This window comes from Agelaius phoeniceus, chromosome 4 (assembly GCF_051311805.1).
Source record: "Agelaius phoeniceus isolate bAgePho1 chromosome 4, bAgePho1.hap1, whole genome shotgun sequence".
Lineage (NCBI taxonomy): Eukaryota > Metazoa > Chordata > Aves > Passeriformes > Icteridae > Agelaius > Agelaius phoeniceus.
Genome location: NC_135268.1, coordinates 67711614 through 67726403, shown reverse-complemented (window position 1 = coordinate 67726403; position 14790 = coordinate 67711614). Strand labels below are relative to the sequence as shown.

Here is a 14790-nt window from a genome sequence, read left to right as displayed (position 1 = left end):
AGCTTGGGTACCTGGGGAAGGCCCTTCAAATCACATCAGCAAACCTAAAAAATCCTGAGTGCATGGCTTACTTCTGTTGAGTTCTCATCTTTACACCACATCAGCTGCTTGAACTCTTGTTTTCCTCATTTGACTGGTGGAGGCCACAAGAGGCAGCCCAAGAGTGTCAATGCAGGCTGCAGCTACAAGACCAATAATCAATCTGCTGTCAGTAATTTATGATTTAATTAAGATATCACAGACATCACTGTGTCCCTGAAACATGAGGTTAGAATGGTTTTTCCCTTATTATGAAATACAGTAAAAAATATGAAAATTAGAACTGGAAGAACATAAAGTAGCCAGAGAAAATGAGAGCTGAGGAGTTTCCTAATGACCTGATTCAGCTGATAGCTCCCCATGATTATGCTCAGTTGCTGCACAAAGCTTTTATGGTATTTTGGAGTTTATTATCCAGCATAATGAAACTTCTGTAAATGCATTTTTTCCACATCACTTCTGAATTGACTAACACCAAATTCAGTGAATGACACCCTGGTTTACCACGCAATCTTTTCTCCCACTTTATTTTCAACCAGACAAATGTTTTTAGAAAAGACACTGTCATATTTGAAAAACATAAAACTGGGGAGGATTATAGCCAAGCTTCACAGAAACTGAGTTCTGAAAACATCCCATCCAGCATACTCTAAATGCTTCCATCAAATTTCCTGCCATTTAAAAAATATGCTAATCTCAAGCATTAATGGAACATCTTCAAATGGTGAGTGCATCTTAAAATAACCTTACCAACTGCTGAAACCTCAAGTCTAGATACATTTTTGTCTTAGCAGCAGCTATGCTGATTCTCTTCTTGCTGATAGCATCATATGACCAATATTATTCTTAAATAAACCTAGAAGGAAAAGGCTTTAGCTTACCCTTACCTTCTATGGAGGCTACAAAAAACCTTTTAGCAAGTAACAGCCAAATCAGTGTTGCTCAGTTGACCTAAATATTAAAAGATATTTACTTGTACTTGACTAGGAACTTGACTGTTGTTGTGAACAACATCTTTTACAATAAAATTAGCACCACCGGTCACAACAGATGATGGAGCAGGTGCAGCTGGACACTCAACTAATACTTGAAGGTAACTGGTTCAAGGGCCTGGTATTTTAGGTGTCATAAAAGAGAAAATACTGGAAACAGTGTCAGCATCTCTTGTTTCTTAAATGGTCATCAGTAGATGAATATCAGAGTAGGGTTTTTTGAAATCAACTCCTTTTTTCCGGTTTACACTTTCTTACTAAATTAGTTTTTATTTTCTCAACCCATAATCCTTTAATGCTACTGAAAGGACATAATTTAATTGAAATGTAATTGATTAAAAAGGAAATACATCATTAATAGAAACCACAAAAAAGCATTATGCATATATCAACGGGGAGAACAAGGTCATCTGGTTTTGGATGCAAAATCATTAGGCATTACTGCCAATCTACAGCTCAGATTATACTCCTAATGTCAAGGATATGATGATATCTTGAATGTGCTTCTTTGTATAATTTTAGCCCTCCCTCCCCCTGCTCTGTCCTTTACAGCCAAGGAATGCTGCATAGAATAACTTCTCTAGAACTTCACAGTTTTCAGTACAATTACTTAAAATACGAGGTTCCAGCAGTTTTGCCAAAAAACTTAGTTTGTATCAATTTGTAACTCCTTTACATCAATTCAAATTTGTAAACCCCTTTACATCAATAGCAAAGTAGCCCAGCTACATTAAGTATAAATTTATGGACTTTCTACAAATCATGAAAACTTTGCTTCTACTGTTCTATGAAGTCTGTATTTAAAAGACAATTCAAGGTTTATAAAACCACTGGCATCTGTAAACCTGGCAGCCTAAGTCAGGGTCTGTCCCATGCCCCAGCTACATTTGAAAATTTTCCAAAAGTCAAAAAAGCCACTTGTACTGCAGAAGGAAGGGGGGAGTATTCAGGGGCCTTTTAAATTAACTGCAACTAATAAATCAACCTCCTTTTATGCTGGATGTAATGTAGTTCAATTGTAACACCAAATTAAAGGAAGATTTTCAACAGAAAATATACCTCTGTGCTCATGGAGAAATGCTGATAAGCTTTAATTTCTGTACCTTGTGGCAGTTCTGATCTATGGAATTGCTGCAAACAGGCAAAGAATTCCAGGAACCAGAGTCCAGCTTTGATAACACAGTAAGCTCTGCCACACTCAGACATCAAGAAGAAAAAAAAGAGGAGAAAAGATATTACCTGGATCCAGAGCAAGGAACTGCACAAGGGACACAAAAGACAGAATGGACACAAACAGAAGGCAAATTAGAGGTCACAGCTACTCCAGACTGAGGAATCAGGGGCAGGAATACCCTAACTACCTGTTTAAACATGCTTTTTAAATTAAATATCTCATTTTTGGATACAAAATATTTTGTTAGATTTTTAAGTAATCTGTGTTGTGTATGTGTAGTCACATATAGTCAAAAGGAGTTTTAAGAGATGCATGAAATTATTAAAAATAATTACTCCAGAATGTAAGAGTGGTCTCCTGTATGTGCCAACTGGGCTCAATTAGCCCAATTATTAGTTCAAATCTTTTCTGTTAAATTGAACATTCATAATTGATTAGTATAGAGTGAGCCTAAGCTACCTTCTTTAACTTTGAACTCTATCTTCCTATCAGAAAGATCTCTCAAATTTTATCAATGCAAAAGGATTAACCTGCCTGTAAGTTAAAGCAAGTTTAAGCTAAGTTACAAGTCTGCCTTGTAAATAATTGTAAAAGAGAGCGTTTAAAACTGCATAAAATGCAAAGTTTTTATCTAGAACAATCCAACAAACTTCTTTCAGCAAATATGTTTTCCAATTAGATGGAAATTTCCAGGAGCTACAAGTCAAACATCCCTCTGGAGCACTTCATGGCTCAGGAAAGACCACAGCTGGTATCCAACAAGCCTTTGGCACCACCAGGGGAGCTGACATGAAAACCCCATTGGTGTTTCTTTTAAAAAGGAAGAATCCACAATTTCAAGGCAGGGCAGGAGTGTTTTTTATGAGTGATCCCTTAGTAAACGGCTAAATTATTTTAAACTATGTGGAAAGCTATGATTTTTGGGAACATATTTGCAGGTGCTTCCATTCATAAAAGACTAATGCAAATAAAATCAAAGTGAATGGAACAGAGTTGAACATTAAAAAAATAACTTTTAATGCTAATGAATTTCAGTGGAAATCCACTTGTGTATCACCAAGCAAAAAAAAAAAATCACAAAGAATAATTTAAGAAATATCAGAAAACCAGGAATGAAACAAAAATTATTTTATTTCCTCATTAGAAAAGGGAAGCAGAAAAACAAAGAAAATGAGACTCTGAATTTCAGGGGAAAAGGCAGCTAAAGACCACATTTGACTGCAAGACCACACACTATCAGTGCCTTTCTGGAGCTGCTGTGAAGTTTCTTTCACAACTATTTCAGGATACAGTCATGTTATTGATTACTGTAATCACAAGGAGCCTATAAAATAACCACTGATTTATGGTTAACACAGACAAAAGGAAGCACTCAAAAACTACAACTCAAAAACTAAAAAATTCTTCACTGGATGTCTGCAGCTCTGGAATGAACTTCCTTTCACTTCCCTCCATCAACATCTTGGATAGGGGGCAAAACTCATCTAATTATCTGACATTTTGAGAAGTTTCAAAGACTGACACACAAAAATTAAACAGGAAAGCATTTTGTAAACTTTAAGATTATACTAACAAACATTTCAGAATTCTAGTGAAGGATTGGGTACCAAAGAAAGTTCAAACCAAGTTAGCATCCCTTTCAAAAACATCACAATTTGATTTTATTCAGATACAGCTAAGAGATAAGGGAAGAAGGAAGAAAACATGGTCTGGAGGTATGATACACTGCTTTTAGAAATATTTCTTTTAGGGCAAGTTTCTTATGAGACTAGAGGGGAAGTGTCAAGGACACAAACAGCCCAGTGATGGGGGCACTCACCTCAAAGAGAAGGAACAGTTCATAGTTTTAAATCTCCTTCCAAAACTTACACACATAGAAGCACTGGGAACAGAGAAGCTTGAATTTCCCTTTCTGAGTCACTACTGAGCTTAGTTATCCCTTTTTTTCCCCCAACACAGTGAGTTGAGGTTGCATTATATAGGCAGCAGCAAACAACACAGAAAGGGTAACAAACCTCCCTTCAAAAAACTAATCAGCTTTGGATTGATGATAACCTGGAACAGAAAGTTTCCCTGCTCCTGGGAACACCTTCACCTATTGAGGAGCCACTGTTTGGAGCAATGCTTGGAGAAAAAACTTTAAGGCTCCCTGCTCTAGGGAGGGAACATGATTTGGGTCTGGTGATGGACATCACTCCCTTGGCCAAGGAGAAATGAGGTGGCATTTCTTATTTCTGTCTGCAATATCTGAGCACCTTTCAGACAGATTTTCAAAGGAAGCCAAGCTCACCTAATTGTGTCTGTCCATCTACCCACTGGGCCCTCCATAATTAAATATTTAACTCACCAGCAAATTTCAGCTAAAAGCTGCCAGTAGTCAAGGAGAATTAAAAAAAGGGCAGCAGATGAGAAGGCAGACACAAATGAGAGGCTGTGCCCTGTGAGAGGCTCCAGTAGGACATCAGCAGTAATCCCTTCTTCCATGACACCTGCCAGTCTCCTGACACAGCCTCACCAGCACACAGGCAGCTGGGAGAGGCACTGGGACATGCTCTGCACACCAATTTCTGCAGCAAAGCACCTCCTTCTGTGCCTCCCTCTTTCTGCAGAACAGGCTCCAGCTGCCCGTGCTGCCTGTGAGCACAGGAGGCTTCTGCTGCCTCCACATCTGCCTCCAAAAGAGCTCCCTCAGTTTGGGGATCCTGCCTTTGTTTGAGGATCCTGCATTTGTCACAAAATGCACACAAAACTGCTCAAATCTGCAAGGGGAAAGAAAATTCAGAAGGTCAGGACTTGGAGCAACCTGGTCTCATGGAAGGTGTCCCTGCCCATGGCAGAGGGGTTGGGATGAGAGGATCATTAAGGTCCCTTCCAAGCCATTCTGGGATTCTGTGATCTTGAAAGTGTGCAATGTACTTGAATTTCACCCATGAAGCACAAAGGGATTTCAAGGTGCTGATGATTTTGGATGGGTTTTGAAGTAGTGAGAAACCTGCCTTTCCTGTAACTCCTAACTTTGGGTGTCTACATCCTTTTGCAGAGCTGGACTGAAGCACGTTGCTAGGCTGCCAACAACTGCCAGGCAACAAATCACAGCACACAGATTGAAGCCACGCTTACAATGCAATATATTGAGCATGTTTTATTGTTAAGAAATCAATAATCTGCATTGCCATAATAAAATGTAAAATGTGATTATGTTTTTCCCAGGGGGTAGAAAAAATAAGAATAAAAAAATCTGTACATCATTTTTATTGCCTTTCCAAAGTAAAACTTATACATTCATTCTTCAATCTGTTATAAAATCAAATTAATTTCCACTATTAATGAACAAAACCTCTCTCGTTGCACATGTAATCAAGAGTGATACTACTTCTTTCTGAGCTTCTTTTATTCATTGCCCCACCAAATTATTAAAACAAAGCAGTTACTATGGTAACTAATTCATTCTCTGCATTATTATATTGTTTCCAAACATCACTGTCGACTCACTCTAACTTGCATGCCCTAAATTCCAGTTTGAAATTCTAAACTTCTGTCTTGTTTGTCAGAAAAGCCCTTTACAATCTATGCATTCATGCAGATAAGGATAGCTAGAGCACAGCTGCTTTTGTTTATTACAAGAAGTAGTAACTGTTACTAAATTATTTGAGTTTGATAAATTGCTGATGCCTGCATGGAAGTGAAGGGCAGCACTCGGGAAACAAGCATGGGAGTCTGTGGAGCACTGCACAGACTGGCAAACATGACCATCTGCAGGTTAGCTAAACTAACAACAACAACCAGAAATGACTGGCAGATGTTGTGGAAATTAAGCTACACCTGCCTAAGTGGTATTTGATACCCAGGAAAAAACCACATGCGTGTGACTGATGCAATCTTCAAGACAGAAAGGAACAGCAGGGAACAAGAAATCGTGATAAAATTGCCTGGGAAAAAGTTTTCTTAGCACTTAATAAAACTATTTTTCTAATGTGCACTCCTTGACAAAAAGAGGCATTTATCGTGTATTTAATTAAAACTTATAATTATTCTTGATTACCTATTAGCAGGAGTCACAGTCTAATTGTATTTGAGTGTCATTATCTAGCACACAAGGAAACTTTCTGAAAAATACAGGTAGGATCAAAAGAATAAAGAGTCTTTACTCTTCATCATTTGCTCTCCTACTGCCATTGCCTGTAATTTTTGGTGTCTTTTTTTGCTGTGTCTCCAGTTAATTGGCAGAATGAAAGGTTTGAAAATTCAGTGCATGGGAGGATACTTTGAAAAATAAGCATCAGGGGAAAGAGAAACATGAATAATTTTTAACAGCTAATTTCTGGCTTTAAAAAAAAAATCCCAAATACATCTGCTCAAAGTCACAAGCAATTTAAATTTAGTTCTCATAGGAAAGGGTGGAAGAAGGAAGTTTTTTATTTAGGTATCTGAGCAGGGCCACAAACCACTGCAGAGTTCTGCATCTCCAGTGGTACCAAAGGGTGTGATTTCACCTGCAGCAAGTACCAGGTATTTTCACAATTAGCAAAGCCTCATAGTTTAAAGGGATTCCAAGAGTATTACAACAGCCTGCTGCTATTTATATCCCAGAACATCTCTGACTGTTTTCTGTCACAGAAAAAGAAGAGGCAGGGGCAGCTTTGTTTTTTCTAACCTGGTACCTGACTTCAGAAGAGCAACAAGATAAAACAAACACAGGTTTCCTAACTCCAAATGACCTGTCCATCAGAGCACAATGATTTCTCTGATGAGGAGGGACATCCATGCAATTCCTCCTGTTCAAGGAGGGGCACCCTTCAATTCAGTATTGACCTCCTGGAATGAGGACACGAGGATGGAGCAGCCTCCAGCACTAAAAGACTGTCTCCACTTTTATTTTCTTGTTTCCACTTGCATAATCACACTCCCATCCTGACTGCACTAAGGGAGGAAACAAAATAAAATCCTTTTTTGCATCTCAGACTGCACTTCCCTGAGGATGGGAACTGCCTCTGTGGAAGCTGAACATGACTGCTTTAATTAGATGGCTATGTAAATTTTTCAGTATGTTTACCTAGACACTTAATCTTTGTACAGTTCAGTTTTCCAGAGCACAGTGCAAAGCAACATCAGAGCATCTTCCCTGACCCCAGGCAGAAATAAGAACATAGTACCATCAAGTACTTTAGACTTCTAAAGCTTCTAAAATTGTTATCAGCCATGCATCTGCACTGTATAAAAGCAAAATATCTAGCCTGAAAATATTTTTATTGATAGAAGAATAGGAGGAATAAATTCTCTGGAGATTATTCAGGAATTAGAGGATGATGTGTGGTTATGTACTGGATTCTGACTCAAATATCTGATACTGCAAATACAATTAATACAACCCTGTAAAACCAGTGTCATGCTATATTATTTTCTGTATTTAACACTGCGTTTGACACTAACATTAAGGGAAACTATTTTGACTTTACTGCAGTGTCAAGCTGTAACTTTCTGGATAGATCACAGCTGAACACAGCTGCTGTCATAACCAAGTGTATTTTATTTTAAGTGTATTTTACTTCAATATACCAGTCAAAATGTGACAACACAGATAAAATGCATGATGCTGGACACCACAAAATTGCAGTTTTTCTTTACAACATTCATAACTTAAATCAGTGACATGAACATTTCAGCAAAACTTAAAAATCTCAGATTCTTTTCTCCATAGATTTTTCCCCCCTCAAAATTTCTTACTGAAGCAATGATTTTCATCAGCAGCTACTGTTTAGCATCACTTAGAGCAAAAGAGGCTTCTAAGCCAATTCCCTTTTCATACAACTTGCATTGTTACTGTAACACCTCTGCAATATTGTAATACTTGAGTGGATGCAAATCCAAAGCCTGTCTAGGTGAAGACTGAGATGCAGGTTACTGCAGGAAGCCAAAAGAAAGCTAAAAACCACTTTGCACTGCAAATACAGATATAAAGGACAAAGCCAAAAACCAAACACAAGCCTGTGCATAAGCATTTCAACTCTAATTCTAATGAGATAAAGGATGCTTTTGCAGTAGGGTAAACATAACCCATGTATACAGATCATTTTCCTTTGGAAAGAGGCAAAAAATCTTGCTGAGATTCCTGGTAGCACCATCTGTTATTTTATTATTTTAAAGTCAACTTATCTTAGTCCTTAGAATATGCTCTCTGTTCTTTGAAGGCAACTTTTATCTAATTCTCTGTATTACCACATGTTCAAAAATGCTTTCAAAGTTTTTACAAGCAATACACAGAAAAATAGTGTTGAATAGTTAAAACATGTTTGTATGCAATGAACCAAAGTGTGCATTTTTATGTTAAAACACTTGTATCTGAATGGAAATTGATTTACTTATGGAATATTCTTCTATAGGTTTTTCATAGAAAACTCTGCTTGCTTAAACACTTTCATTTGCTACACTTGAAAGGTTTGATGGCTGTTCCTGCAGAAAGATTTTGGTAGCTTTAACTATCTAATTCCTAATTTAATTTATACTGCATTGCTACAGAGAAATGGAATTTACTCCAGGTCAAATGCTTATGTATTTGCTGAAGGCACTTAAGGTTAGAAAATCACATTTTTGCAAAGGTTAATTGGTACTTTATAAAGGAGCTACTTTGACTTAGGAAACAAATGATAAAATATTAGGAATCTTTTAGCTCCCTCTGCTGCCCTAATCCCTCACTAAGCCACCTTCTGAGGTCTGTCAGACACCAAGAAATGAGGCAGCCATTAATCCCTTTTTAAGAAACATTTGGCATATTAAGTATGCCCAGTACAAATACCAGTACACAGGAAGAGAACTCTATAAAGCACTATTTGATTTACCATTGCCTGTGCATTTTATTATTTCCTTTCTTTCTCCAGTATCTGTAGCAAGTGAGACAACGAAGAACACGTTCAAATTTGCATGTTAGGAAAACTGTAGCTCTTGTTCTCCAAAGAACTTGACATCTGCAATTTCCACTTACAGAAAGAGCAAAGGGCACTCACTGCCTGGAAACATTTATCCCTCCTTCCTCTTATTTATAGATCAACTTTCATGGTACAGACCAACTTCAGTAAAAAATCCTTTTTGAAATTCAGGGAAAGCCCAGACCTTGCCAAAGTAAGTAATCTTCTTACTCATATAAGAAAACTCAACTGCCCCTGCAAGGGGTCAAATCCCAGTTTACATAAACTAGACAGGATCCATCAATGGTCATGAAGAAACACTTGGTATTTGTCAGCCTGGTACTTCCCACTAGGTAAAAAGCCAAGCTATTACACACACAAGCAAAAGAAATCAGGAAAGTGAATGTATTTTTCTTTTAATTAAGTCACTCTTTATTACAAGATTTCTCTATCAATTTGGAAAGACAACCAAATTCAATTCATATCTGTTTTTTTTTTTCCCTCTGCATTCCTCCTGGAACCACCAACGTATTCCACATCAACTACAAACTGAAGATTCATCTTATTAAATCTCAAGCAGCAAAAAGAAGCTCTAAAAACACAGATGTTTTCTTATCAAGAATGCAAGCCCAGGCCATCTCCTTGAAAAGAAACTATTCATTTATCATGCACTTTTACTGTCCTTCAAAGTGCATCACACTGGGCTATTTGCCAGTAATCAAACCTTCCCAAAGAAAGGCTGCCCTTCATAAAAGCAAAGATGAGAGATTTTATCTGAAATTTCAGAAATTCATCCCATTAATAAGCACTTTCTTTTCCAATTTGTGATCCTGGCCAACTCTTCATTTCTTAGGTAATAAAGCATCACTGTTAAAATAGCTAAAATACATTGCAACTTTTCTTCTGGGTACTTTTTAAAAAGATGAAGCAACATGCATATAAAGAATAACATTAACACTAATGCTGCACAAAAAGGAAAAATAAATTAGGAAATGATTGGATGAGCATTCTGAGTGCTAAGATGCTTTTTGCTTTATCAACACCAGAAGAAAAAAACAAAACAAAAAAACAACAAAAAATCCACACCTGTCTGGGGACAGACAGGGTCTTCACAGACTTGTACTTGGCACATGTTGCAGTCTTTGCTGTGTAAATATCACATGAGGTGCTCTGGGAAGAAATTACCGAACTGGGAAAGTCCTCTGAATTTTCCAGTAACATTTCCAGCATTGTGCTGTACTTTAATCCCTAAAACCTGTGCAAACAAGCAGGAAGAAATGAGAGAAGTCCCTTTCCTCCTCTACCAGGGTTCCCTAAAGCTTGGAAACCCACCAAAAGCAGTGAATAATAAATATATAGTGCTCAGGCAGCCAAAAATAATGTACTTAAAAATAATTCACAGTGTTCACCAAGCCCCTTGACAGACAATTCAGACACTCCCCCTGCCTGCAGCCACCTTCTGTTCCTTCCTGCTTCATCTATGAGCACCCAGCAAATGCAAGAGGAGTCAGACAGCCCAAGGTAACTGCCAAGCAATGGTCAGTAAAACATACATGAATTTAATTAAGGATTTCTAGAATATAAGCAAATAAACAGCATTGTTTACAGTTTGTTACAATATAAAGCACAATAATACCTTAATTAGAGATAACAACTTTTCAAAATGCCAAAAACATTTTGAATTTTTCAAATTACCCACAAAATGAACACATTTTATTTTTGCACTGTGACACTTCCAACTGTTCTGCCAAATGTATACTTCTGTAATTATGCTTTGCAATCACCAGCATCACCGGAGAGGGGGACAAAGAACAATATAATCAGGAACTAATTAATCTTTCACATGTCGTGGTACCATTTATCTCCAAGGGAAGAATCCTAAATGTTATTTTACAAATTGTGAAGTGAGTTTCATATTAGCATCTCAGAGTGCCTCGAATCATGTCCTTATGCCTAAGCATAATTCACAGTTAGTGGTGGAAGTTAGAAACCAGAATTTAATACCTGGCTTTTTTAAGGGACAGCCTTCAATGGCAGAGCATTGAAATGAGCACAAAAAATATAATTGCAAACAGCTTTGGGATTAAAAGCAAATATTCAATTTTATATTTAAGAAATCATCAAAGGGAATCATAGATACCTCAGAGACAAAATCATTTCCTGAGCTCCATTAAGCTTCATTATGTTCAAGAATTCATGAAAAAATACATAGTTAGTAGTAGTTAGCAAGTTATTGCAGCCTATTTTTAAGTGAACTTGCAATAGAAATAAAGTGCATTTTTAAAATATTCTCTTCTTAGGGAAAGTTCCAGAGAAGAAAGCAATGCACAAACTGATGGACAGAAAAGCTGACCAAAAGATAAACCACCTTTAACAGTTCTACAGCTCACTACATTCCCTAAGCTTTGTAAAATATCACACAAATTTCTAAAATATAAAATATTTGGGTTGGGTCATGAAAGGTACAAATATCAGAGAACAATTCTGCATAATTAATTTTTAAACCTGAACAGGATATATGTAGAAAAAAAGCCATTATAAAACAAAGCAACCCCCCTAGTTTTTATCCCTTTTCACACTCTGAAATCATCATCAGGGAAATGTGTTTACAAGCCTCAAAGAACATTTGAACATACAGACACACAAGAGCAGAACACAGTTCCAACACTTGGGAGCCAAACTGGGCTCCCCCAGCTGTAAAATGTCAGGCATCTTTCCATACCTGTTGTTTTACCCCTTCTCCTCATGATCATGCTCTGCCTGGCCTTCCCACTCTCTTTTCCTAACCTAGCTATTTGGTAAATGGGATTAAGGAAGGAAAAAAACCCTTTTTTTCCTACATCACTTTTCAAGTGGATCAATTCCCTCCACTGCATGGCCAAGCAGATTTTACCATAGGATGGATGCAGTGAATTGTGCAGGGCAGGGAAAAACAAGCCAGACCAAAGAGCATCACTGGCTGTGAGCACAAAGCCTGGGGGAAGCCACTGCTGTTTCAGTCCCAGTGGCTGCTGGTCTGTCACCTCTGTCCCTGGCAATGTTTCTTCCCACATCATCACAGACTTTTTGCCTCTCAGGTTGTTCTGTTGCTAAACATAATCAGCCCATAAGGAGGCCGAGATTGCACTGAGTGGGCTGAGCTGCTCTAACTTGCTGGCTGCCATCAGAAGGGACAGCTTTGTCATTCTTCTTCACACCTTGCTGATTCAGCTGACTAACACAGGCCAAAAAAAAAAGTTAATATTCTCCATTTTTTATTGAAGAGTTGGATACAGAAGCTCTAGGATGGGGAACTGAGACTGGGAGCTGAGAAGAGGAGCATGCACACTCCTAGGTCAGTTCTAGCTGATCTAACAGCAGAGATGCACAGAAAGTGGGGCAGCCTTCCCAATCTCATCATCCTCTGCAGTCAGTTCCCCATTTCTCTGAGCAGGGATCAGTCTCCAGTGAGCAGTTCTGGCCACTTGGCCAAGCAGCCTAGGTGGGACAGAGTAACAGTGTGGACCTGGTAACCACGGGTGGGCTTGGCCAGTTTTGGAAGACTGACAAGGAGATTCATCACCCAAACCAAACGTGGAGCTGCACCCTTTGATACTTGGATGAAATGTCCCTTTCTCTGGCTGTGTTAGGCTAAACAGTCCCAGCAACCCCACTGAGCTTTTCCAGCTGCCCCTTCCATGTCAGCTGAGCAGTGACCGGGACTGAGGTCACATTACCCAAATGGAAAATACGCCAACAAAAGGTTTTAATATGAGTCAACTTCTCAATGTAGCTCTTGGTAGAGTCACACTCACATTGGCACAAAGAAAGGGGTAAAAATCCATTGCCAAGGACTCCTCACACAACACAGCTGCTGGGAAAGGGTCTCAAGACCAACATGTGGAGGAGACAAAGGTTTCACCCCCAGTTCACATCATTAGGAATGATGCATGTGCCCACCAGTCTGTACACTGTCTCCCATGGTGTCAAAAAGAAATTAACTATTCCCTTGCCTTTAGTGAGAAACAAACATTTTAATATAAAAATTCATTTAGTCCAGACCATTCATTAAAAACAGTACAACTTATTCCTCAACCTGCTTTCATACCAGCTCTAAAAGCCCTTTTGGAGAGAATAGCAAGAATATGCAATTTGTCATTTGTGACCTGAAGTAAAATGACAGACCCAAATGATTACAAGTCCTTTCACTAGAATTCACACTATTTTTATTAATATTCATGTAATGTTTGGGGGTCTCCTGAAATTTTTGTTTTCATCTGACTTTTTACTTTCTTTCAAGGATCAGATACAAGCTGTTAAATCAATCTACATGAGGCAAGCCTGTAGAGAAAGACTCCTGAGAGCACTATGTGGTCATCTTGCCCTTTTGAAATTGTTGTTTTACACAAACCCACAATCTTTTATAGTGTTTGAGTAGAATGATGTAAAATGCTAAGATGAAAGCCAACTCAACTCTAGAATAAGTCACAGACTAGTTTCTTTTATTTTTCTAGATCTGTTTCCACCCAAAAACTAGCATTTGTGCACATTCAATATTATCTCAACAGCAACTACAACTCAATTAAAAATACCCAGAATGACCAAGAGAAAATATCAGTATTCCACAAAACTAACACAGTTAACATTAGAAATTGAAACGTCCAACCTTCAAATATGCGATCCAGACGTTGCCGCTTCACTTTGTGTTTGTCCATGAGAGACACAAAAGTGGAAGCTCAAAGAACGTCCCCACACAGCTTGGTGATGCTCTTCTCACACCAGGCAGAAATTCTCACACCAGCTCAGTCTTTTCTAAGCTGTGAACAGAAAGATAAACTTTAAAATACATCATTTTTAGCACCTTTGTCCGGATGAGCTGGAGATGATCCGTATGTAATCTAAAGAATTAAAAAAACTTCACAAAGTTCTTAAATCTTATTAGGTAAATTGGTATTTGTTTCACAGCAAACTGTCCTCTAAGCACTGAGATACAAAGCACAGGGCACAACTCGGACCAACCAGTGTGGAAATGTTCCAGGACAGCTGCTGTTCTTTGCCTTTTCGCTTCAAATACTTTTCTGCCTTTCCAATGAACAAACCACCAGCAAATGCAGGCACCTTGGGCAGGCACAAGTCCATATTCCTATAAATTGACAGCAACATGATCACCTGAGATGAAATTGGAAAGCCACAACTTTGCATCACAAAGCTCACAGTGAGAGAAAATACTTCTTTCACTCTTAACTTCTGGGCTCTTGATGATAATGAAATCCAGAGTTTCAGCTTGGAAGTTGAAGGAAACCAAGTCAAGGGGCAGAGACACAGGGAAACACATCCTGGTGACAAGAGGGAATGCCAACATCTCTATCAACCAAATGGCATTTGGAGCAGGTTTATGCATGACTAGGCAAAGCTCTTTGGCAGCAGATCCAGGCAGGCACTTTTCAGATTCTGTCGAGCTGGGCAAGGCAGCAGAAGGGCACTGCAACAAGCAGGCTGCATTTTAAGCCAAACCACTGAGAAATGGGAAGGGGGGATGGGGAGAGAAGAGGAAAAATCCCTCAATGAGAACCTAATTATAGCAGTAGAATATAAAATGCAGGTGGAGCAAGTGGATGTGGTAAAACCATGGATACAGATGCTCTAAAAAGCATCATCAGAGCACCACTTTTATTCACTTTTCAATATCTGAGTAGACTTTGAG

At 38.4% G+C, this 14790-nt stretch overlaps 1 protein-coding gene across 4 annotated transcripts in view; it reads right to left on the bottom strand.

Moving 5' to 3' along the window:
• Positions 1–13903, bottom strand: part of CTBP1 (C-terminal binding protein 1) — a 182341-nt gene extending 168438 nt beyond the window's left edge. For 3 of the 4 annotated variants that reach the window (XM_077177829.1, XM_077177831.1, XM_077177832.1), the window contains exon 1: positions 13753–13903. In XM_077177829.1, coding sequence (XP_077033944.1) covers positions 13753–13801 — 49 coding nt within the window. In that variant the 5' untranslated portion in view covers positions 13802–13903. The remainder of the gene's footprint in view (positions 1–13752) is intronic. The other variant, XM_077177836.1, reaches the window with a different exon arrangement.
• Between the last annotated feature and the right edge of the window lie 887 nt (positions 13904–14790).